This window comes from Neofelis nebulosa, chromosome 14 (genome assembly GCF_028018385.1).
Source record: "Neofelis nebulosa isolate mNeoNeb1 chromosome 14, mNeoNeb1.pri, whole genome shotgun sequence".
NCBI lineage: Eukaryota > Metazoa > Chordata > Mammalia > Carnivora > Felidae > Neofelis > Neofelis nebulosa.
Window position 1 is genome coordinate 45,906,731 of NC_080795.1, and position 21,877 is coordinate 45,928,607.

The 21,877-nt window shown below is 38.3% G+C and overlaps 1 protein-coding gene across 6 annotated transcripts in view; it reads left to right on the forward strand.

Moving 5' to 3' along the window:
* VPS13B (vacuolar protein sorting 13 homolog B) overlaps positions 1 to 21,877 on the forward strand; it is an 805,543-nt gene that overhangs the window by 705,130 nt on the left and 78,536 nt on the right. For all 6 annotated transcript variants that reach the window (XM_058699592.1, XM_058699588.1, XM_058699591.1 and 3 more), the window contains 3 exons: positions 7,535 to 7,716; positions 8,997 to 9,346; positions 14,767 to 14,928. In XM_058699592.1, the coding sequence (XP_058555575.1) occupies positions 7,535 to 7,716; positions 8,997 to 9,346; positions 14,767 to 14,928 (694 nt within the window). The remainder of the gene's footprint in view (positions 1 to 7,534; positions 7,717 to 8,996; positions 9,347 to 14,766; positions 14,929 to 21,877) is intronic.

The window sequence follows — 21,877 nt, forward strand, 5'->3', positions numbered from 1 at the left end:
ATTTCACAACTGATCTTGCTTTGTTTGACATTAACCATTTTTCAGATAGAATTTGATATTAATGAAATTAAATTTAAAGAGTTGGTTTGAAAGTCCACATAATCAGACCCTACTAAGACACTTTTCAAAAGGAACAGTAAATATATTTTATCCAATTTCTACAAAGAAAACATTAGTGCTATAATAATATGTTAACATTTCATGTAGAAAGAAAACTGTTACAGTTAGCTCCAGCATATTCTGTCATGAGAAATTTAGAACTGGACAAAAACCTGATGCTTTTATGATTAGAGATTATCTTAATATTCTCAGTGGTTTGAGAAGGATATTCATCAGATTATTGTACATTCCAGGAAGAAAGTTTATAAAAATAAGTCCCATGAAGCTTAATGTTAGAAAAAAAAAGAAAAAAGAAAAGAAAAGCAAAGAGAATCTTGTCTACAATTGGCATAAGGTTACAACAGTGCAGGGCAGCTCAGTGGTAATGAGCTTCCCTGTATGTATGCAAATGGAAGCACTATTTAATAGAGAAGTCCAAGTCAGAAGACCTGGATTAAGTCCTGGATTCATCACCAACTAGGTATTTGGCCTTGAGAAACTGATTTCTGAGTTGAGGCCTTAAGAAATGAATAGGAGCTAACCAGTCCAAAGGGTGTCAGGTAGCCTTCATTACAAAGGACTGGAGACCAAAGAGCCAGTCTCTTAAGCCTTTGTCTGTTTGTCCCATACAGGTAGATTCTCTTTAATTCATTGCCTGTGGATTTGTAATAATTATATCCCACCACCTTTTTAACCAGTGGTTTGCTTGATCATATGAAAATGAGTGACTGGTAATGATTATGCTTTTCCAAAGGTAGCATTTGAAGTAGAGTAACATCAAAACTGTGGGCAGGATTAAGCGATGGTACAACATCCTGGGGCTAGGAATCCTAGGGAACCATCCCATCCTTAGGCCTGAAGGATAAAGGGAAATACCTTCCTCAGCCCACTCTCCTCTCTCCTTCTAATCTCCTATGGGCACCTCCTGCCGGCTGAACCAAAGAACAAGCCAGAGGACAAAGCAGCTTGTTGATAGAGTCCAGTGGCAGAGAAGAGGATGAGGAATGGTGTAGAAAGTGGATCTCGAGAACAAACAAAGTAGCCAGTAACTACACACTGTACTTGGAATTTACAGTTTCTTACCCAAGTGACTGGCCCTCGAAGGAAAAAAAGGGAAGCAGAATGGTGGGCCCAGTTCTCAGGCTTTGGACCACTCTGCTATGTTCCCTGGGTTTGGAATCAATTACATGTCTTCTGATGGACCAGAACAGCTGCTAATTTGTTTCCCCCTCTTACCTTCACTCCAATAACTAATTCCAGAAGTATGTGACTATGTCAAGTCACACAAATTACAGGTAATTATCATGTAGCACAGTAATCACTGTGCAGATCTTGATATATATGTCCAGTTAACTTTATTACCAGTTGTTTGATGATAATGCTAAACTCTCTTCACCTGTGCCAAGTCTTTGGTGGTTTGTTGTACATATTGAATGGTCATTTTCTGACAACATTAGAACATGTGAAAGCATTGGGGCGCCTGGGTGGCGCAGTCGGTTAAGCGTCCGACTTCAGCCAGGTCACGATCTCGCGGTCCGTGAGTTCGAGCCCCGCGTCAGGCTCTGGGCTGATGGCTCGGAGCCTGGAGCCTGTTTCCGGTTCTGTGTCTCCCTCTCTCTCTGCCCCTCCCCCATTCATGCTATGTCTCTCTCTGTCCCAAAAATAAATTAAAAAAAACGTTGAAAAAAAAAAATTTAAAAAAAAAAAAAAAAAAAGAACATGTGAAAGCATATTGCTTATCAGGACTTTTTTATCCCCACCCCCAAAATGCTGGTTAATGGAAGAAGGCAGCTTAGGAAAAAAAGTGGCTTAAGTGTGTGTGGCTCTCTCTCCATGCAATGAAAATTGAAACTCTGGTGAGATTTTTGGAGTACTTTCATCTTTGGTTGTGCCGAAACAAAATATTTTCTCCTACTCCCACTTTTCTCATAAAAGAGGCCACAGTCTCCTCATATTTGGTAATCTTTGAGACAATGATCAGCAGTTGTTTGTTTGTTTATTTGTTTGTTTGTTGAAGAGGAGAGGCTCTTCATTTTCCAAAGCTTTGATTGTTGCATAGACAGTGAAGAAATTAGAGAAAGAGCATCGTGATGATCAGGTCTCTGGATTGTTTCTTTCCTCTCCACCAGTTGAACTTCCTCTGGCAGAAGATGACCATGGCCTCCAGATTCTGTTCCTTTCCATTTGGCTACTTGGATATGCACTTGTAGATATACCTAAATTTGTTGGGTACCATTTTAAAACATCTTTTGACTTTCATAAACCATTTAGGTGTAAACCAAACATTCTTTGTAAGGCAGGACGTATGTTTAGCCTTCTCTCCTGGGGGGGGGGGGGGGGCGGGGGAGAAGGGATGCTTGTATTTTTCCCCAGGTGTCTTTTTGAAGCCTTTTACTATTTCCTTTGAGTTGGTGATTGAACTTTATATAACAACAGGGAGTTGGTCTTTTGCTAGGTAATCCTTTTCCCCTTAACACATTCCCCATAGTATTCAGTGTTCACCTAAAGTTCCTAGGCTGATGATGTTAACATGACACAGAAATCTCTATGTCATGGTGCTTATTCTCTGAACTGTGGAAGATTCTCTTTCTCTTTTTAATGTCAGATACAAAGGAGTCCTTTACCTGAGGGCCTGTTTAAGCCTGTTTTGTAAGCCATGGATTACAACCCATTTAGTGGCTCATGAGATCAATTTAACAGGTTGCAGCCTAAATTTTTTTAATAAAACAAAAAATATTGGTGTGAAAAGGAAAAATATTGAATAATTTCACATATGCGAGATACCAAGAGTAGCAAATTTACAGAGACAGAGTAGAATGGTGTTGCACAATAATGCAAATGTACTTAATTCCACTAAACTGTATACTTGGTTAAAATAGTCAATATGTTATATATAATAGTATATTTATAATATATTCATAATATATATTGCTCTATAATATATAATAGTATATTTATGTTATATGTATTTTTTATTTTTAATAAACCTACCTGTCCCCCTCTGCCCATTTTATATGTATACTAGAGTATAATAAAAGTGTATTTTTTACCTTGGGTTATGATTAAAACATTTTAAAAATGATGATTCTAAGGGGTAGAGAGAACTTGATGCAGAGACACACACATCTTCCCTTGTCTTCTCTTAACCATGTAGCTCTCTCCCAGGATAGACAGAGCAGTATTTTGCAGGAGGCAGGAGAGAGTTTAGGTGAACTAGCGTTGGGAGACCATGCCACATTGAGATGAATGTCAATGTGATATTGTAAGACCCCTTTTGGGAGCTAAAAGTAATCATCAACAGTTAACGTTAAACTGAGTAACCAGTATGGTACCCTGTTTGCCAACTAGAAATAGAATTTTTTTTTCTGTTAAGGAGTGTTAGATATTATACTGAACATTTCGTATGCAGGATCTCCTTTGATACTCAGTCATTCAATTACTGTACCCATTTTACAAATGAAAAAAACTGAGATTTAGCCACGTGGTGATATAACTTGTCCAAGGTTGTAATATCCATGATAGAAGTGCAAGCATGTTCACAAGTTCTCTCACCCAGTTATTCTCTGCTTAATCTCTCTGCTGTATTTTCCTATATTATAAAACTCTTCTTACTACAGAGGGATCCAGAGAAAAGCTCAAGCCTTCGTCAGTTGAGTCAGATCATTGTTGAGTACCTGCACTGCTCTAGGGGTTTACCCCAGAATGGCATCCAGGGGTGAATCTTTAAGGACTGTGCCTTGGTCCGAGCAGTGCGTATGGATCAATCAGGACACAGACTTACTAAAATATTCCTTGTTTAAAAAGTGATACCCCTCTATAAGTTACCCTTCCAGTTGATAAGTAACCTTTTGGCTAAAATGAAGATGTGGGTATGTAAAACTTCTGCCATACTTTCCACTTTTTAGAATATTTCCACTATTCTAAAAAGTTGGGTTTTCATTAGGATCTTAGAGATATTTCAACTAACTACTGAATCTTGAGTTCTGTGTATTCCTGTTTGAGAGGTGTTACTCCTAGGAATCGCCAGTTTTACTTTCCTATTTCTGCTGATTACACATCTCATAAATTATGTTTTTCCTTTTGATAATTGGATCAAAGTTCATTGTACCTAATTAAGGCAATTATACAAATACAGCTGCACCTAATGTCCCTAAGAGGGTCATTACTCTCATATATGACTGTTGAGATCGATTTTTTAATTTTTTTAACGTTTATTTACTTTTTGAGAGAGCGAGAGTGAGCGGGGGAGGGGCAGAGAGCGAGGGAGTCACAGAATTCAAAGCAGGCTCCAGGCTCTGAGCTGTCAGCACAGAGTCCAACGCGAGGCTTGAACTCATGAATCGTGAGATCATGACCTGAGCTGAAGTCAGACACTTAACCGAGTCACCCAGGCACCCCAAATGTTGAGATCTTTTTAATCCTTGTGTAAGAGGTAGACATACATAGGTTACTTTTATAGTAATGACAATGATCAAATTGAGTGTGGAAAAACTATAATTTTACTGATTCAAAATACATGTAAAGTATATTCAGATTGTGTATACCATGTTAATTTTGTTTAAGAAATTTTAATTTTGATATGACTCCAATTTTTGAGTAAGTCTGAATTTTTATTTATTTTTTTTTTGAGGAATAAAAATTACTTTATTTTTATTTTTTTTTTGACTTCAATGATAGAAATTTATTTTCTCACAGTTCTGGAGACTAGAAGTCTAAGATCCATGTGTTGGCAGGTTTATTTTTTTCTGAGGACTCTTTCCTTAACTTCTAGATGGCTACCTTCTTGCTGTGTTCTCACATGGTCTTTTCTCAGTGTACACACATCTCTGGAGTCCCTTTGTGTGTCCAAATTTCATTTTTTTTTTAATATATGAAATTTATTGTCAAATTGGTTTCCATACAACACCCAGTGCTCATCCCAAAAGGTGCCCTCCTCAATACCCATCACCACCCTCCCCTCCCTCCCACCCCCCATCAACCCTCAGTTTGTTCTCAGTTTTTAAGAGTCTCTTATGCTTTGGCTCTCTCCCACTCTAACCTCTTTTTTTTTTTTTCCTTCCCCTCCCCCATGGGTTTCTGTTACATTTCTCAGGATCCACCTAAGAGTGAAACCATATGGTATCTGTCTTTCTCTGTATGGCTTATTTCACTTAGCATCACACTCTCCAGTTCCATCCACGTTGCTACAAAAGGCCATATTTCATTTTTTCTCATTGCCACGTAGTATTCCATTGTGTATATAAACCACAATTTCTTTATCCATTCATCAGTTGATGGACATTTAGGCTCTTTCCATAATTTGGCTATTGTTGAGAGTGCTGCTATAAACATTGGGGTACAAGTGCCCCTATGCATCAGTACTCCTGTATCCCTTGGGTAAATTCCTAGCAGTGCTATTGCTGGGTCATAGGGTAGGTCTATTTTTAATTTTCTGAGGAACCTCCACACTGCTTTCCAGAGCGGCTGCACCAATTTGCATTCCCACCAACAGTGCAAGAGGGTTCCCGTTTCTCCACATCCTTAAGTCTGAATTTTTAAATATAGATTAGCTCATCAACCATTTTAGTCAGGATTTTAAGATTAAAGGAATATTACTAACTACTTGAGTATGTTAGGAGTTGCTATATAAGCCTAAAAAATTATCTCTTTAAAAATTGATGTGTATATCAATTTAGAAAAAAGTAAAAAATTAATTTGTTAATAATTGTAGCACATACTCATGTTTTAGCAGCCTTTTTCAATATGTTATATATAGTATCTGCTAGTCTCAAGATAGGAAAATAAATCTTGGAAAATCTCAAGAGTATCAAAAATTGTAGTTGGCAAGAAGAGTGTTTCAGATAAACACCTCAAATTGTGTACTCACTATTTTTAAACTGATCTCATAGAACTCTTGCCTGGATTTTTAATAATATTTTGACTAACATTATACCTTATTTCTAACAACTTCTGAAAGTAGTTCAAATGTGTAAAACACATGTACAGCTAATACACTTTGCTCCTTCTGATTAAATACAAGTTTTAATTTTACCTAGCAAATGAAATCCGTTATTTGTAACACCACAAATAAATTCCTAGAAGGCAATTTGGATTAGTATGCCCATTTATAGAAGTTTCAGAATACACTTAGATGCATTTCTTGGACATAGCATTTAATCAATAACAAACTGCCTCAGAGTTTGTGTTTTCTTTGTAGACACTGGAGATTTACTTACATTGCAGTAAATACCACTACGTAACTATAAACCTCTTAAAGTTAAATACCCAGTAAATGTGTTGGGATGCTCCTAGCTTTCATTTTCACAACCTCTTTCAACACTTAGCTGAAGATTCACACCCTGAGAATTTCACATGATGCACCTCATGCCATTCTGAGTTCCTCTCATGTTTCTACTCTGGCAGCACTCTGACTTTCCTGTTCCTGGGTGGTTGTTCTATTTGATAATGTTTCTAAGTGTCTACATATTTTATATCACCAGTTGACGGTGAGTTCTTTGAAAACCAAGGATTTATTTCCTTAGTTTTCCTCTCCTAGTTCTCCCTAGGATACTGTAAATCACAGTGTTTCTCCTTTAGGTTCCTCATGGACTTGGCTATGATAGCTGTAGAACAAATGTCTGGTTTGGAAAGAAGAGGGTGGAGGAGGATGAGAGAGAATGGGGCGGCATCTATTCAGTGTTCCACAGTTACCAGAATGTACCTTGCCCCATCCCAATCCCCAGTTCTCATGCCTCTGCTAGCCCTGAGGCAAGGCAGCTAGGCGGCATGTTTCACACACACACACCAGAAGCCAGCATGTACAAACTCTTCCCTCCTACAGATGCATTCACTATTCCTTTTAATCTGATTTTACTTGTTTAAAATGGTGTTAGGAGGATGGGAAAGTGACGAGAGGACCCATGCAGTATAATTGTCCACGGCCCTAGTTCTTCTGGACATGGTCATAATTTTATAGCTCCTAGTAATTAGTGGGTGTTCAATAAAGCATATTGACTAACCCATAGCAATATGGATATGGACAATCTGAAGAAGTAAAACAAAGTGAAACATTTATGGTGACACCGACAGTAGTGGGTTTTTGAACAGCAGAGTCATGCTCCAAATTGTGTTGGTCTTAAACTAATGAAGACCAAGTTGTCCATAAATTATGTGCAATGTGGATGGAAGAAAATTGGGTTGGAGGTAGGTCAACATGACCTGGAGTTTGAGGAATCCTTTGAAATTTTTCAAATAATAACTTATAGACAATAATCAGCATGAAATTAATTTTTAAGCACAAATAGGTTATGTGAGTAAATACGGAAGATTTGATGATAACATATTAACTATAGGATTACAAGTGCTAGCTTTAGAAACCCTTATAGAAAGACATTTTACATATATGGTACTGGGAAATCTAGGTTATTGATCTTCTTTTATTACTTACTTCCCACAGCTCTGCAAGTGAATCTGGTTCTCAAAGCACTTGTGACCAACTTGTAACTCCAACAGCCCTAGCTGCCTGTACCAGAGTCGACTCCTGTTTTACTCCATGGTTTGTCCCATCTCTTTGCATTTCCTTCCAATTTGCCCACCTGGAGTTCCATCTTTGTCATCACCTTGACCAACTAGGCACAGGTACTCTCTACTTTAGCATCAGAATAACATCCACTTAATACTGTTTTTTTTGAGTGTTCTCAAGACACAATTCATCAATTTTTACCCAGAGAACTTATTTTCTTTTCAGGAAGTAAAAAGTCGTGGATGGATTTTCATTCTGTAAATTACAGGATTAGCGATGTTTCAGAGTACTGTGATTGCTAATCCCTTCCACTACCCAAACCACCCTCACTACTGACTGCCACCCGTGTGGCAGTTTTTAAAAGGGGCATTCATTTCCCCTCATGACACCGGCAAGATTATTCTGACGTTGACTTCATGTAACAGGTGTACCCGTTACTTATTTCATATGATGTTAAACCATCATATGGCCCTGTTGTATAGATTGCCAGTAGTATTGAACTGACATGATTTTGCGTGCTTCCTAATGAGAATTTTCAAGGAAGTTACCAAAAATTGCAGGTTTTACTGTTATTCCAATTAGAATCTTTTTGAAGGAAATACATCTGTTCCTATTCTATGTCCTGAGCCATTACATTAATGATGGGTAGATTCCAGAAGTATTTGCTATTACCTGATTGCAAAAGCATGAATACATTCTACAAAACATGGGCAAATTCTCCAGTAATTGAAAGGACTGTCAATTTTACAAGTTGGTAAGGTGGAAGATTAAATTTTCCCACACACTGTAAGTGGCCTTTTATAAATTTGCTAATGTTACATGAATAATTATGCCTAAAAGTTTATATCAGACCATTCCTAGTTAGAACATTTTGATTCAGGTTTTCAACCTACGTGTAATGGAAAAGGAAAACAAATCAGATTCAAAAAATCAGATTCAAACGAAACACAGCTGCTGTTAAGCATCTTGCCTTTTCAGCAAAAAAAAAAAAAAAAGGAATTTAACCTGCTTTTTCTAACTCTCTTTGAGTCGTGTTTTTGTTTTTGAGATTTGGTTGATAGATACAGAGCATTTCATGAAACTCTTCCTTAGATAGTTACCTCCTCCTCATTTTATTTGTTGTCTTCTGTGATAAAATTTTTGTCTGTGATAGTGAATGTAAACCTTGGACAATATGTTTGAGACATGCTGATTGAACAAGACAGTTTTGTTTGCAAATATTGAAGGTTCATAGTAGTTCATATATTACAATGCCTTCAAGAGAATCTTTGCATTTATTATACAGCAAATAAAGAATTCAGTCACCAAAGAGTGCATAATTTAAATGTCATCTCTTTGTTTCCGTAAAATATTGGCTCATCTCAATTGCTGTTTTTCTTGTTTGTTTTCTCAACAGCTCCACCGCAATACCTACAGCCGTTTATTTCTGATAAAAATGTGCCCTCTGAACTTGAATACATGATTATTGCCTTTAAAGAGCCACACCTGTATCTTCGACAATGGAACAATAGTTCTGTCTGTCAGGAGATCCGGTTCTCAGCTCAAGCCGACTGTAAACTTCTGGAATGCAGAAATGTCACAATGCAAAGCATGGTGAAACCCTTCAGCATCTTTGGGCAGATTGCTGTTGCCCATGATGCAGCAGAGAAGCTGCTTGACTGCACCATCATCGTGGACTCTATATTTGTAAACTTTGGGCAACATGTAGTTCATTCTCTCAACACTGCAGTACAAGCTTGGCAACAGGTATGCACATCCTACAACGGTTTACAGCGTGTCTGCGTGTGATCTTTTACTAGGCGCTCTGTGTTACCACTTCTAATAGTAAGTTAAGCACAAACAAAAATGGGAGAGAATGAAGAATTTGATGGGCACCATAATATTTGGGGTTTTCTCTGTTTTGGCAAAGTGATGCATGTTATTTTTCAAAGCTTTGGAGAGTATGGGTTCTCTCCACATGCATAGGAGATCATGCCCACATTTTTGTGACTAATGTACCACATCTGTGTGGAAAGTAACATATTCCCAGAAATTTTTCCAAGTATTACGGCTTTACTTTGCCAAAGCTTCAACTTAGTTATGTATCAAATTGTCTAAGCATCCATTGCAGAAATGAAGAACCTGTGTGAACCTTTCTGATAGCGAGCATTTCAAAGAGAAAAAGCAGTGAGAAGAAATACGTAAGCCCAAAGAGTCTTAGTCTTTTCCCCTACTATCCTGCCATTTTTCAATCAGGTAAAGACTCTTGATCGGTAATGTTTTGTACTTTTACCTCTTGCCAGAAAGTAGCCATATCCAAACAGGGGATGAAGCATAAGTCTCTGCTGAACAGCATATTTAAAATGAGGAACCTGCCTGTGCCACTAGCATGAAAATAATTTCACAGAATGTTTGTATAATAATGTGCTCGGCAATATAAGAACAAATCATTTCTACTTCCTTGCCGATTGTCAGTATGATATTGTTTTTCCATAAAGTTTGTGTTGCTGTCTAAGCTGAGACATTTCCCCCACATTTTGTATATGCTACCTGCATTTGTGCAGAGCTGACTCCCCAGGAGAAATGGCCCTTCATCCTGCACTGACCTCATGTAGAGATGGGGGCGGGAGAGGGGGGCTTTGAGTTCGCTAACTTAAGAATTTTTGTGGGAATAAACTCTGTTCTTTATATGCATGAAGACCTATACAAGACTAAGGAATTAATTACCTAACATGGCACTACAATAGCAAAGGGAAAGAAGATAACACATCTGTTTTGTATTTTAAAATTCTTTTTTAAGGGCATTCCATGGTTTTCTTGTTGCAGAGGACATGCGTAAAATAAGAGCTAGTGTGATCTAAATCTTTGCAGCTGGTTTGAATAGTGATGTGAAAAAAACCTCCATGGCTCCAATTTCTGTTTTTTGTCATATTTTGAACAATGCATTTAATAAAAAACAAACCTAGAAAATATAAAGGAGTCATTGATAGAGCATTTAAACCCAGGATATTTTTGTCTTGGTATCAGGGCCATTATTAGAGGACTCATGTGTAGCAACTACTGCAAAATGGCCTTCAGAAATATCAGTTTTCTTCCAGGGTAAAAATATTCTCTTAGACATAGCTATACATATAAATAAAATACGGTGCATAAATATTTAAATGTTTTAAACCACATCAGAGTGTGAATGACTGACTGGCTAACACAGTGCCTTGAAGGAATATTCTGAGTTTTTTTAAAAATGGAATTGTATATTTGATTAAGTAGAGCCATATGTCACATAGCATATTGCTGACAGGTACATTCTATGAATAGTTGATTCTGATTTATACAGGGATTTGGCAATGTTAACATGAGCCACAAGAGGATATACTTCTGTAATTGTTGCTGTAATTTTCTTGTTTCCTCCCATGTCAAGGGTACTTGCCACCAAGTTTTAATGTGGTAGGCATCTAACCCTGTGTATTCTAAAGTAAATACAAAAATGCACTACTTTGAAATTATAGGACATTTGACGTTGAAATGGGTTTATAGAAGGTTATTAAGTTCATTGTTTCTAAGAAATTCTGAATGTGGTTTATTCCCTTAGTGGGGGAGCTTAATTTCCCAAGCTTGGATTCTGCTGTGTGTATAATGCTCAGATACAGTCTCATTATTGCCAATGAGAAATATGAATTTAATAAGAAAGGTGAGTTATTTGAATTTGCCACATACTTTTATCAGATTCATATCTGAGACAAGTCATTTGTATCCAGTGTGGATGGACCAGACAGTTGAAGCATGAAACAATTTGGCCTTTCACCTTTAGGTCACAAGTTCAAGATTAACAGAAGCCTTCATCAGTGTCTGATTGCTCTGGCTGTAGGTTGTTTGTTTGTTTTTTCTCTTTGGTAAATGATTAATGTTTTGTAAAACCAGATTAAGGACCCAAATGCCACTTGCAGTTTGCTTTATATTTCTATGCCAAATTACACAATTGGACAAAATGACATTTTTATTTAAAAATGAAGGTTATGCTCATGTATCTTATCTTACACCAGAATGATGTATGTCTCTGTTTTAGTTGTAAATGCCTGTACAGCACTCCAGCACAAATCTTAAATGTAAATAAGTCATCTTTAATTACAAATCTGAGTGAGCATCCTGAGATTTAGACAATAATGATGTCATATAAAATGTGTACGAACTGTTTTATAATATACTAGAATTTAAGACACTCCAAGAAATACTTAAGCTTATTACAGTTGTAATGAACTCCACAGATGAAGGGACAGTAGAGAAATAGTTCCCTGAGGACTTTTGAGTATTCTGTAGAAAAATGTAAACAACCCCCTTGTGTTCTTCCATTTACATTTTTCTAAAACAGTCATCATTTATTAAAGGTCAGTTTTTAGAGATGAGGAAAGTAATATGATTTTTTTTTTTCTACTCAAGCCGCATCTGGTAACTTAACCTCTGAGTTACCAGTGGATTGATCCCAATTCATTATGAAAACTGACTTTCAATAATCTCAGGATATCTACCTAAGTGGGAGTTTAGAATCATATCCCTTTCTTCATGTTTGTACTCTTAGACCTAAAGGAGAGAAAAATGTTTATAAGGAGAGCAGTTTATGTTGATTATATAGTGCTAAATGGAAAAATCTCACCAAAATTATTATACACTATGACTCCAGTTTGATTAAAGGTTTATAAACCTTTAAATATGTAAGGCATATAAATAGGATTAGATAGTATTGACTAGAATAGAAATAGGCATGACACTCCAAAGAGGAAAAATTGCTAGAAGAAAATCCACCAAAATATTAACAGCAGTTGTTTGAGTGTAAAATTAGAGGCTTAAAAAAAATCTGTACTTTGGTATTTTCTGATTTTTCTACTGTGAACATGTATTCATTTATAATTTTAAAAATTAAATTTACTCATGTGTTTGTTTCATAAGTGTTTATCGAGTACTTATGTGTCAGGCATTATGCTGAGTACTAGAGATAAAACTGTAAATAACACAGACCTGATTCCTGCCCTTATGCAGCATAGATTCTAATGATGGAAGCAAGAGTGAACCCAAAGTCAAACAAATAATTGCTTAGTCCCGGTAGGGAAAGTGAAACAGTAGAGTATTATGTGATCATAAAATAGATGGACATGACCTGGTCTGGGGGTGTCCCAGAAGACTACTCAGAAGTAACCTGAAAACAGGAACCTGAAAGCTGAGTGGAAAGAAGTTAGTCAAGCGCAAAGGAAAAGAGGTCCAAGCAAGGGAAAGGCACTGAGGCAGGAAGGAGTTTGACGGGTTGAACAACTTGAAAGGGGGCCAACGTAGTGTTGGAGGAGTTGGAAAGCGCTCGCAGGCCTGGAGTGTAGCAAGCAAGTAGAGAGTGGCTCAAGATGCGGAAGGGGCCAGATCAGGCAGGACTTTTATTTTATTTTATTTTATTTTTTTAATGTTTATTTATTTTTGAGACAGAGACAGAGCATGAATGGGGGAGGGTCAGAGAGAGAGGGAGACAGAATCTGAAGCAGGCTCCAGGCTCTGAGCTGTCAGCACAGAGCCCAACGCGGGGCTCGAACTCACGGACCGTGAGATCGTGACCTGAGCCGAAGTCGGGCGCTCAACCGACTGAGCCACCCAGGCGCCCCAGGCAGGCCTTTTAAACACCACTGGTAGCCAAGCTTTGAAATCATAGCTCATGATTAAAAGCCACAGCAGAGAGTATGGTAGACAACAGATAATTGTGGGTTATAATTGCTTTGGTCTCTCTTAACCCGAGACTCTTTATTGTGATTGATGTGACTGTCAAGCAAGGTCCTGCTCCTTGAGAGCAGGGAGATTGGTGAGAATAGATGGATGACAGAGTGAGAAGTCCTCAGGGGTATTTGGAAGAATGAGGTGTTAGGACCGACCTCTCCATCAGCTGCAGCCAGAAGGCACTGCCCACCCACTTAGGGGGCCTTGTTGGCCAGGAGTGGATTCTACCTCTGAACATACCTGTTCTTGAAGAGGTTCTAGGTTGCGTCTTGATCAAGGCCAGATTCCAGTTACTTTCATCCTTAGACTCCTTGGCTCTAGGTCTCATAATCACTTAAATCACTACGTTCATGAGTAATGTGTCCCCTTTGACTCTCTCTCCCCTTGGGAAAATTGGAAATGACCAAGTGTGACATTGTGACATTTAACTCCACAACCAGGAAATAGGAGCCAACTGGGGAAGCATCTATGACCATTAGCTCCCACTGTCCACAAATTGATGGGCTAATTAAGATTTTTTTCTTGCATTCTCAACTTGAGCATCTATCCAACTATTCTTTTCATTTGCCAAAAGTATGTTTATTGTTTTTTAAGCCATAACCTAAGCAGAGTGATAAAAGAGTAAGCACAGAAATGCTCCGTCACTCTGCCCGTCTTTTGATATAACAGCAACCAGTGGAGACACCATTAAGTTGAGAGGGAAGGTGTCAGCACAGGAACATATTACTAATTTGTTGAGCCTCAGCAGATTAATGGAAGACGTGAGCTGATTGATGACTATTAGCTGAAACAGACACCAACAACTGTTTTTCAACTAACGTGATTGCTCTTGAAAGCTGCAGCTTGGCTTACACGGACTCTGGAGTTGATCTGTTTTGTGTGTTCAGCCTTTTAACAATGGAAGGAAAGTTATGGTTTTATTTACATCTCTCCCTGAGCAGATTTGCACACACACATCCACCCTCCCCCTTAAGGGATCTGGGGATGTATTACCTAAATGATCCTTGCTTTCTGTAGGGTACAAACTGTGGCTTTGGTAATTGGTCTTGATTGTCGAGTTTAGAAGGCCAGGAACATGGTAATTCTAGCCTCCAGTACTCTGCTCAAAAACGTGCACTACTCAGTACAGCATTCTTTGTAGCATGTTAATTCGTTTTAAAATGTTAAAAGTTTGAGGGATCTCATTGTTCTTTTACTCTTCTGTGTGTATGATTTATTTTGCAGGAGTATAAATCAAAACATATTCTTGGAACATTTAAGATCTCTTTAAGGTATTTTTTGTGCTTATCCTGGAAGTATAGAATACTTTGTATACCAGAGCTAATGACAACAGATCTTTTAGTGTTTCTGTGTTGTAACAATCGCCACCGGGCAGACAGCTGCCAAACATCTTGCAATTAATCTGATGCACGTTGGCTTTCGTATTCTTTTTCTTTCAGAACAAATGCCCTGAGGTAGAGGAGTTGGTCTTCAGCCATTTTGTGATCTGTAATGACACACAGGAGACACTGCGGTTTGGCCAGGTGGATACTGATGAAAATATTCTGCTGGCGAGTCTCCGTAGTCACCAGTACAGCTGGCGCTCTCACAAATCCCCACAGGTATCTGAGAAACAGCCTTGCAAGCACAGCAATTGTTAAGGCTGGGGATTCATTTATTCTGCATGTGTGTGCCTGTGTCCAGTTATTTCTCTTTCAAAGTCTCCCAAGGAACCACACGCTGTAGCCGCATCTGACACAAACCCAGAAAGGTTTAGAGATGGGAGCACAGCGCAACCATGCTTCTCTTGGAAGGGGACATTCTCCTGTTCAGCACAGGTTTGGGGGTGGGGGGGGCGGGTTGCAGCATGGTGTGGTGATGATGAGGTTGGACTCTGGAGCCAGAGTTCACAGGCTTTGATCCTGGCTCTGCGTCACCTTGCTTTACTTTCTGTGCCTCAGTTTTTTCATACATAAGATGGGAACAATGATAGTACCTGTTTTATAGGGTTGGAAGGACTAAATGAGTTGCTGTGCGTAAAGGCACTAGAATAGTACTTGAGATACTATAAGCATTACATGTTGCCTATCATTATTTATGCATTTATTCCTATTTTTACTGTGTACATTCTCTGCCAGGCTTGTACTGGGCCCTGGGAATTCAAAGACAGGGAAGTCACAGTCCTTGCCCTCCAAGGACAGCTTACAACCTGTGACCACGGGGGCACTGAGAAAAGACATACCAAAGGATGTCTGTTTTCCAAGTAGTATAATTCCATTTTCCTGTCAGTTTAGATGGGAATAATTAGAGGGATATGCCCTGCAGGGATAATATGAGGATGAATTAAATACAAAGATGTGGTCTTAAATGAGTAAAAGAAATCCTAGGAAGTCATCTCAGGAATAATGTATTTCTAAAACTCTGGATAATAAGGAAACTACTGCTTGTGATTAAAAGAAAGTCATTAGATTAGAGAACAAGTTTTCCCATCTGGTCTATAGACCAGCTTCACAATATGTTATGCCCTCAGGGTTCCTCTTGCTTTTTTTTTTTCTTTCTTTCTTTTTTTCTTTCTTTTTTCTTTCTCTTTTTTTCCTCCCAGTAGCTAGATTCTGATTTCTTATTGCTCTTTCATTATTGTCACACTACTAGTACAAATTTTGGAAAGGTAGCTAAATTACAGTCTTATTTAAGAATATTTATTTAATTTAAAAACCACATAAATCCTTTTTTAATAGAAATTCTTAACAAAAATTTCCCAGATGAGGTGAATGTTGTACTCCTGTTTTTAAAGTGAATAGCATACCCTTGTTTTCTCATGTTTCTCTCAAGAAACTTCCAGGTTAGAGTTATTGTTTATTTGTTTGCCCTTGGTAACCTAAAGGCCAGTTTGTTTGTTTGTTTAAAAATATCTTTTTTGGGCTTTTTTATTAACTAATTGCAAAGGGGAGAACATACAGATATGTGGACAAAACCAAAACCACCCATAATCCCAACGACTCTGAGACAACCCATGTTAAGACTTGTTGTATAGCCTTTTAGGTATTTTAAAAGTTTCCACAGTAGTTGCATTTTCATCAGTGAGCTGGTAGGGACAGGAGAAACCTCTGGGAAGGCACAGCCCTTCCCTGCACCTGTGGCCACCGCACCTACGCCCACACAGGCTCAGGCCTCAGCCCACAGAAAGCAAAGTGGAGGAAGCTTACCTCCCCTCCCAGTCTGTTGTAAGATGCACAGACCACCATGGTCCCTGGTGACCCTCAAGATTCCCGGATACTGGAGCCAGGATAAGAAGGGTGATCATAAGAGCAGCTGGCTCAGGGGTGTGGACGAACAGGAGTCTTCATGTTAAGAGACATGTGGTGTCTGCCAGCCCTACACCTTCCTATTTATATCCTTTTGCATGTTTTCAAGGTCTTTTCATATTTGTTACTAGTTTTGTTTTCACAGTATCCATGTGTGGTTTGTATTATTTGTTATGCGTATGTTATAGATAAGGCGACAGAGAAATGTTAAGCTGTCGTCTGGTTGGGACTGTATCCCGTATCTTTTGCTTCGCCATATAGTGTTATTTCTACAACATTGTCCAGCCCTCGGTTTGGGCTGCATGATTTGTCTGCTAGCATAGCCAAGCTGTGAGGTTTCAAGAGATAGGCTGAGAAATCGCTAGTCTAATACTCCACATTTACAGCTAGACTAATATGGGATTCTTAGTCCAAGTAAATCCCTTGCAAAGTCTTAAGGGTATTACCAAAAACAATAAGAACCTTTTTATGACAAACTGGAAATAAGACAAATATCTATTAAAACTTTTTTTTTTTCCTTTTTAATATGTAACTGCATCCTCTGAATACAAATTTTACTGAGCTACAGTCATTATAATCTTCAGGCTAAAACTTAGATCAACTTTGTTAAAAAAACAACAACAACAATGTCTCCTTACAAAGCTCCGTAGGTTGCAGGAAGTGTGTTTTAGGACCCTCTGAAGCCAGAAGTCTTAATGGGCCCAGAGGGTCTTCGTGGAATTCCTTATATCCACAATTGCAAATTCTGTTGTGTTCTAATGAGAGGTTACATCTGAGGATCAGCAAAACTAGCCATTTAGCTTCAAACTGCACCTGGAGGTAGTCATAGACTTGCAAGTGAGCAAACTGTTCCTTTTTCCAGACTCCACGTCATATCCTGCATTGCCCAGCAGGCTTGGTTTTAGGAACATTTGTGTCTACATGTTTATGCTACCTTGGGTGTTAGTCAATTCATAGTCTCAGGGAGGATTTCCAAAGTTCATAGAACTTAACTCCACTAAACAATGTAGCTTATATTCCAGAGATCAAGAAAGTGGCAATGACACCTGGAAAGGTTTCAAAGAGGTCAGCATATCTTAGAACCACACAGGAGGTTGCTAACAACAGTAAGTCCCAACAGGATGGGAAGAAACATGGACACAACCAATTCCAGAAATCCAAAGCTGACTTTAAAACTGAAAAGTTGTAAACTCTCCTTATAGTTTCTAACACATGCTCTGAGGCAGAATCACTTAAAATGCTGGATATCCCGCAACAGTTGCTTGCCTAAACAAACACAGGAAGAACAAAACTAATTCCTAGGGAATAGTTGAGCATATTCAGCTGCACAATCCTATATGCCACCACAAAGGGCCCTTAAATATCCCAATTCAGTAGACTTAGATCAAGTTGGATGAGAACAATAACCAGCAAGAGATCGGTCTTCAAAAAAGTGCTTCCCATTATATGAAGTTGAATCTAAGGACTGTAGGTGTGAGTTTATGGACCCTTTCCCCAGAATATGGGCAGCTTAGAGTCAAGAGAAGCTTTGTGTAATGTAGCCAAACTGATATAGGGACACCTGTCAACCAGTAGGATTTGTGTATAGACTGTTCAAGTTAACTTCCTTTCCTGGTTAATAGAGAGCACTGTTGGCTAATTAAACTTGAAATAGATGTACCTCTACCTTGTGTGTAAGGAATTGCATTTGCTTTTACCCTCAAAACATGCATAATTTATAGATGAGGCATTTTTTAGAATTGCAAAATTCCAACTACCAGGGACTTAATTTAGTAATCAAGCCATCTCTCTAGGTGAAAATGGGCTATTGCTCCAAAATGGACACGACAGAAAGTTTCATAAGCTCATGAAAAATAGCAGATATTTTAAAATGCAAACTATAACAAGGTTCAGAATTGACTTTTGAAGAGCAGCAGAACATCTGGGACAAACTCATTAAAGCAGGCAGATTTAGTGAAGAAAATAGAAACCCTGTATTACTCTAAGGCAGAGATTGGCAAACTTTCTCTGTGTAGGGCCTGGTAGTACATATTTTCAGCTTTCAGGGCCTTCGTGTCTCTCTAACAGCTGTTCCGCTCTGCACAAAAGCAGCCATGATGAAAGACTGTGGCTGTGTTCCAATAAAACTTCATTTATAGACTATGAAATTTAAATTTCAATAATTTTCACACATCACGAAATTGTATTCTTCTATTTTTTTCTGACCATTTAAAAATGTAAAAACCATTTTTAGCTCACAGGCTGTACAAAAATAGGCAGTGCACCACATTTGGCCCACAAGCCATGGTTTGCCAGCCCTGCTTTAATGTCTCTCAGTTGACAAAACTCCACACACTAAAGGCTTTGATATTCAGTTGTTTCACTCTGACCTAAATACTATTTCTATCACTTGAAAACTTGGCAAAATGTTTCTGAAATTGAGAAATTACAGGTAATTGTTTAAATCTAACACGTATAATCAACCTGTACTCCCTACGTAATAGTAAAATGTGTTTATTTGACTTCTTCGGGGCCTGTATAGAGAGAAAGTTCTCCAGTTCACTGTTTGTATATAAAAATATTTTAGAGTGAGATCTTACCATTTTCCTCCTGTCTAAAGGGAAAGTAATAGGTTTTGAGTATCCACCTATCTTATGGAAAGTCCAGCCACTTGTCAATTTCATTAACTAGACTGTAATTCTTAGTCACTTAGCATTCTTTCCATGTCCATTTCTATAATGCATATGCATACACATATAAAGAAAGAGTATGTTCCTTGTTGTCACACTCAGTTTTAAAAATTGAAAAGCACACTTAGGGAGACAAGGAAATATTCTGTTAGCAAAACTGTTTAAAGTGATAAATTTTTCAGCTGTTTGCCTCAGCTATTATATGGCACATGGCATGCATGTTGAAGTTTGTTCAGAAGGTGCAAATGAAATTAATACTTCCTTTCTAGAAAGCAATTTGATAAGAAGCAGACAAGCTATTAAAATGGTCATAACCTTCGACGGAGTAAATCCCCTACTAGTAATCTACTCTCAAGAAATAATCCAGATTAAAATGAAGGCTTACACACACACACACACACACACACACACACAAATGTTTATCACAATTTTATTTACAGTATCAAAAAAATTAAAAACCAAAATATTTACTTTTAAGACAATAGTTGAGTAAAAGCTAATATATTTGTATAATAAACAATTATTAGGCCTTTAACTTTTAACAAAGAAAGAGGAAGTGCTATCATATCCTATCAGTCAATAAACAGAACATAAATTTCTATATATGTAGTATGATCTTAGCAATATAAGAACAAATGCACAGAAAATACTGGAAGGAAATATGTCAAAATGTTGCCAGTGGTTGCATCTGAGTGGTAGATTAAGGTGATATTTTCCAATTTATTACATTTTTTTATATAGGTCTCAACTTTTTTAAATGAGGGATATAGGGGTGCCTAGGTGACTCACTTAAGCATCCAACCCTTGATTTCGGCTCAGGTCACCATCTTGCAGTTTGTGAGATTGAGCCTCACATCAGGCCCTAAGGTGACAGCATGGAGCCTGCTTGGAACTCTCTCTCCTCTCTCGCTCTCTGCCCCTCCTCTGACTCACCCATGCTCTCTTTCTCTCAAAATAAGTAAATGAACATTAAAAAAAGAGATAATAAAATACAGTGAGGGATATAGATTATTAAAGCAGAGAGAAGTAGAAACCCTGAAAAAGTTATACATGAACTAAAAGGAATTTCAAACACTAACAGAAGAGTGGCAAGTGCAGTGATTTATCAATAACAATTATCTTTATTCTCAAATGAATGATTCCAAGTTTCTCTTAAATGTTCTCTTAATTACAGCTTTGTCCCACTTCAATTATCTCCATTATCTATTAAATATCCAAATTATCTGGCATCCACTCGGTCACTCACAAGCCCTCCTGTCTGCCATTATTTCTATCTAGCTGCTGATTTAGTCTCCTTCCCTCCCATTCATTTTTAATCAATAAATGTTAATTTGTTGTGACCTATTGTGTGTAATTAAATATGTTCCTTTTTGTAAAGAACTTACTGTCTAATGAGGGAGTAAGAAAAGCAAGCAAATTTCTATAGCCACAATCAGTATCTATCAGGATATTTTGAGCTAGTCCAAGACGGGAAGAAATGATGGGTAAATGAATTAAAACAATAGCCATAAGGAAGTAAAGTGAGGGATTCAGAAAATACAGTCCATTGCTTCTGGATATGGACAGTGTCTTCAAGGGAACTCAAAAGAAAATGTTTACAGATCTCACGTGAGGATGAGAATCTGGCAAGGCTTCCTGGCGGAAGGCATATTTGTATTGAATTTTCGTGTTGAAGTTAGAGTTAGTTAGGCAGTGAAGTGAGGGTGGTGGTGGTGTTCCAGATAAAGGAATCAGCATGTGTGAAAGCCGCAGCAGCATGACACAACATGGCACGGAGGAAAACCGGGCTGATTTGACTGCAGTGTAGTGTATATGTGTGAGACTGCGAGAGGGCCCCATGAAGGCTGGTTAGCTACGTTAACCAGCTTTGATGCTGTCTTGCGGCAGTGGTGACACAAAGGCAGGAGAAAGTACCTATTGGAAGAGGTCAGAGTTGGCTTTCCACAGAGGCTGGGTTTGAAGGTTGAGTAGACGTTGGCCCGGCGAACAATAGTGGGGAAACAAACGAGGCAGAACCAGGGAGATAGGTATGTATATATAACTAGCACATCATGTTCCAGGGAATTCGGCTTTTGTTCAGAATAACTCAGGCATGGAAATTGTGTGCCCCACTGAAGAGATGTGTGTTGGTAAATGGGCTCTTTGGTGCTGATGGGGAAGCCCCAATATGTAGGGCTGACTAATTTGAAGGTTGTGAATATTCCCAGCACAGTCGATCTTAAGCTATAAGTGCTGTAATGACCAGCTCACAAAATTCCTGAATGTTCAGAAATTCTTTTTCACAAACGAGTAGAGCCAGCTTCAGTACACCCCCGTTTGGAGAAATTATGTTCCGAAGAGCTTGGCAATCCATTTTGAGGAGATACACCTGTATGTGATGGGCAACTTTTGCCTACTTGAGGGCTTTAACTAGAAGGATCACAGGATCACAGTTGCATCTTGGAAAGATCCCTGTGGTGTGGTTGAAAAGATAGCCTGGAGGAGATTGAGAATGTGAACAGAGAGTACTGTGGACCTTGCTGCAGAGCCCAGCAGTGACAGAGGTGATAGGCACTGAGCCAAGACAGAGGAGAAGTCATAGCTTGGTGTGAATGTTT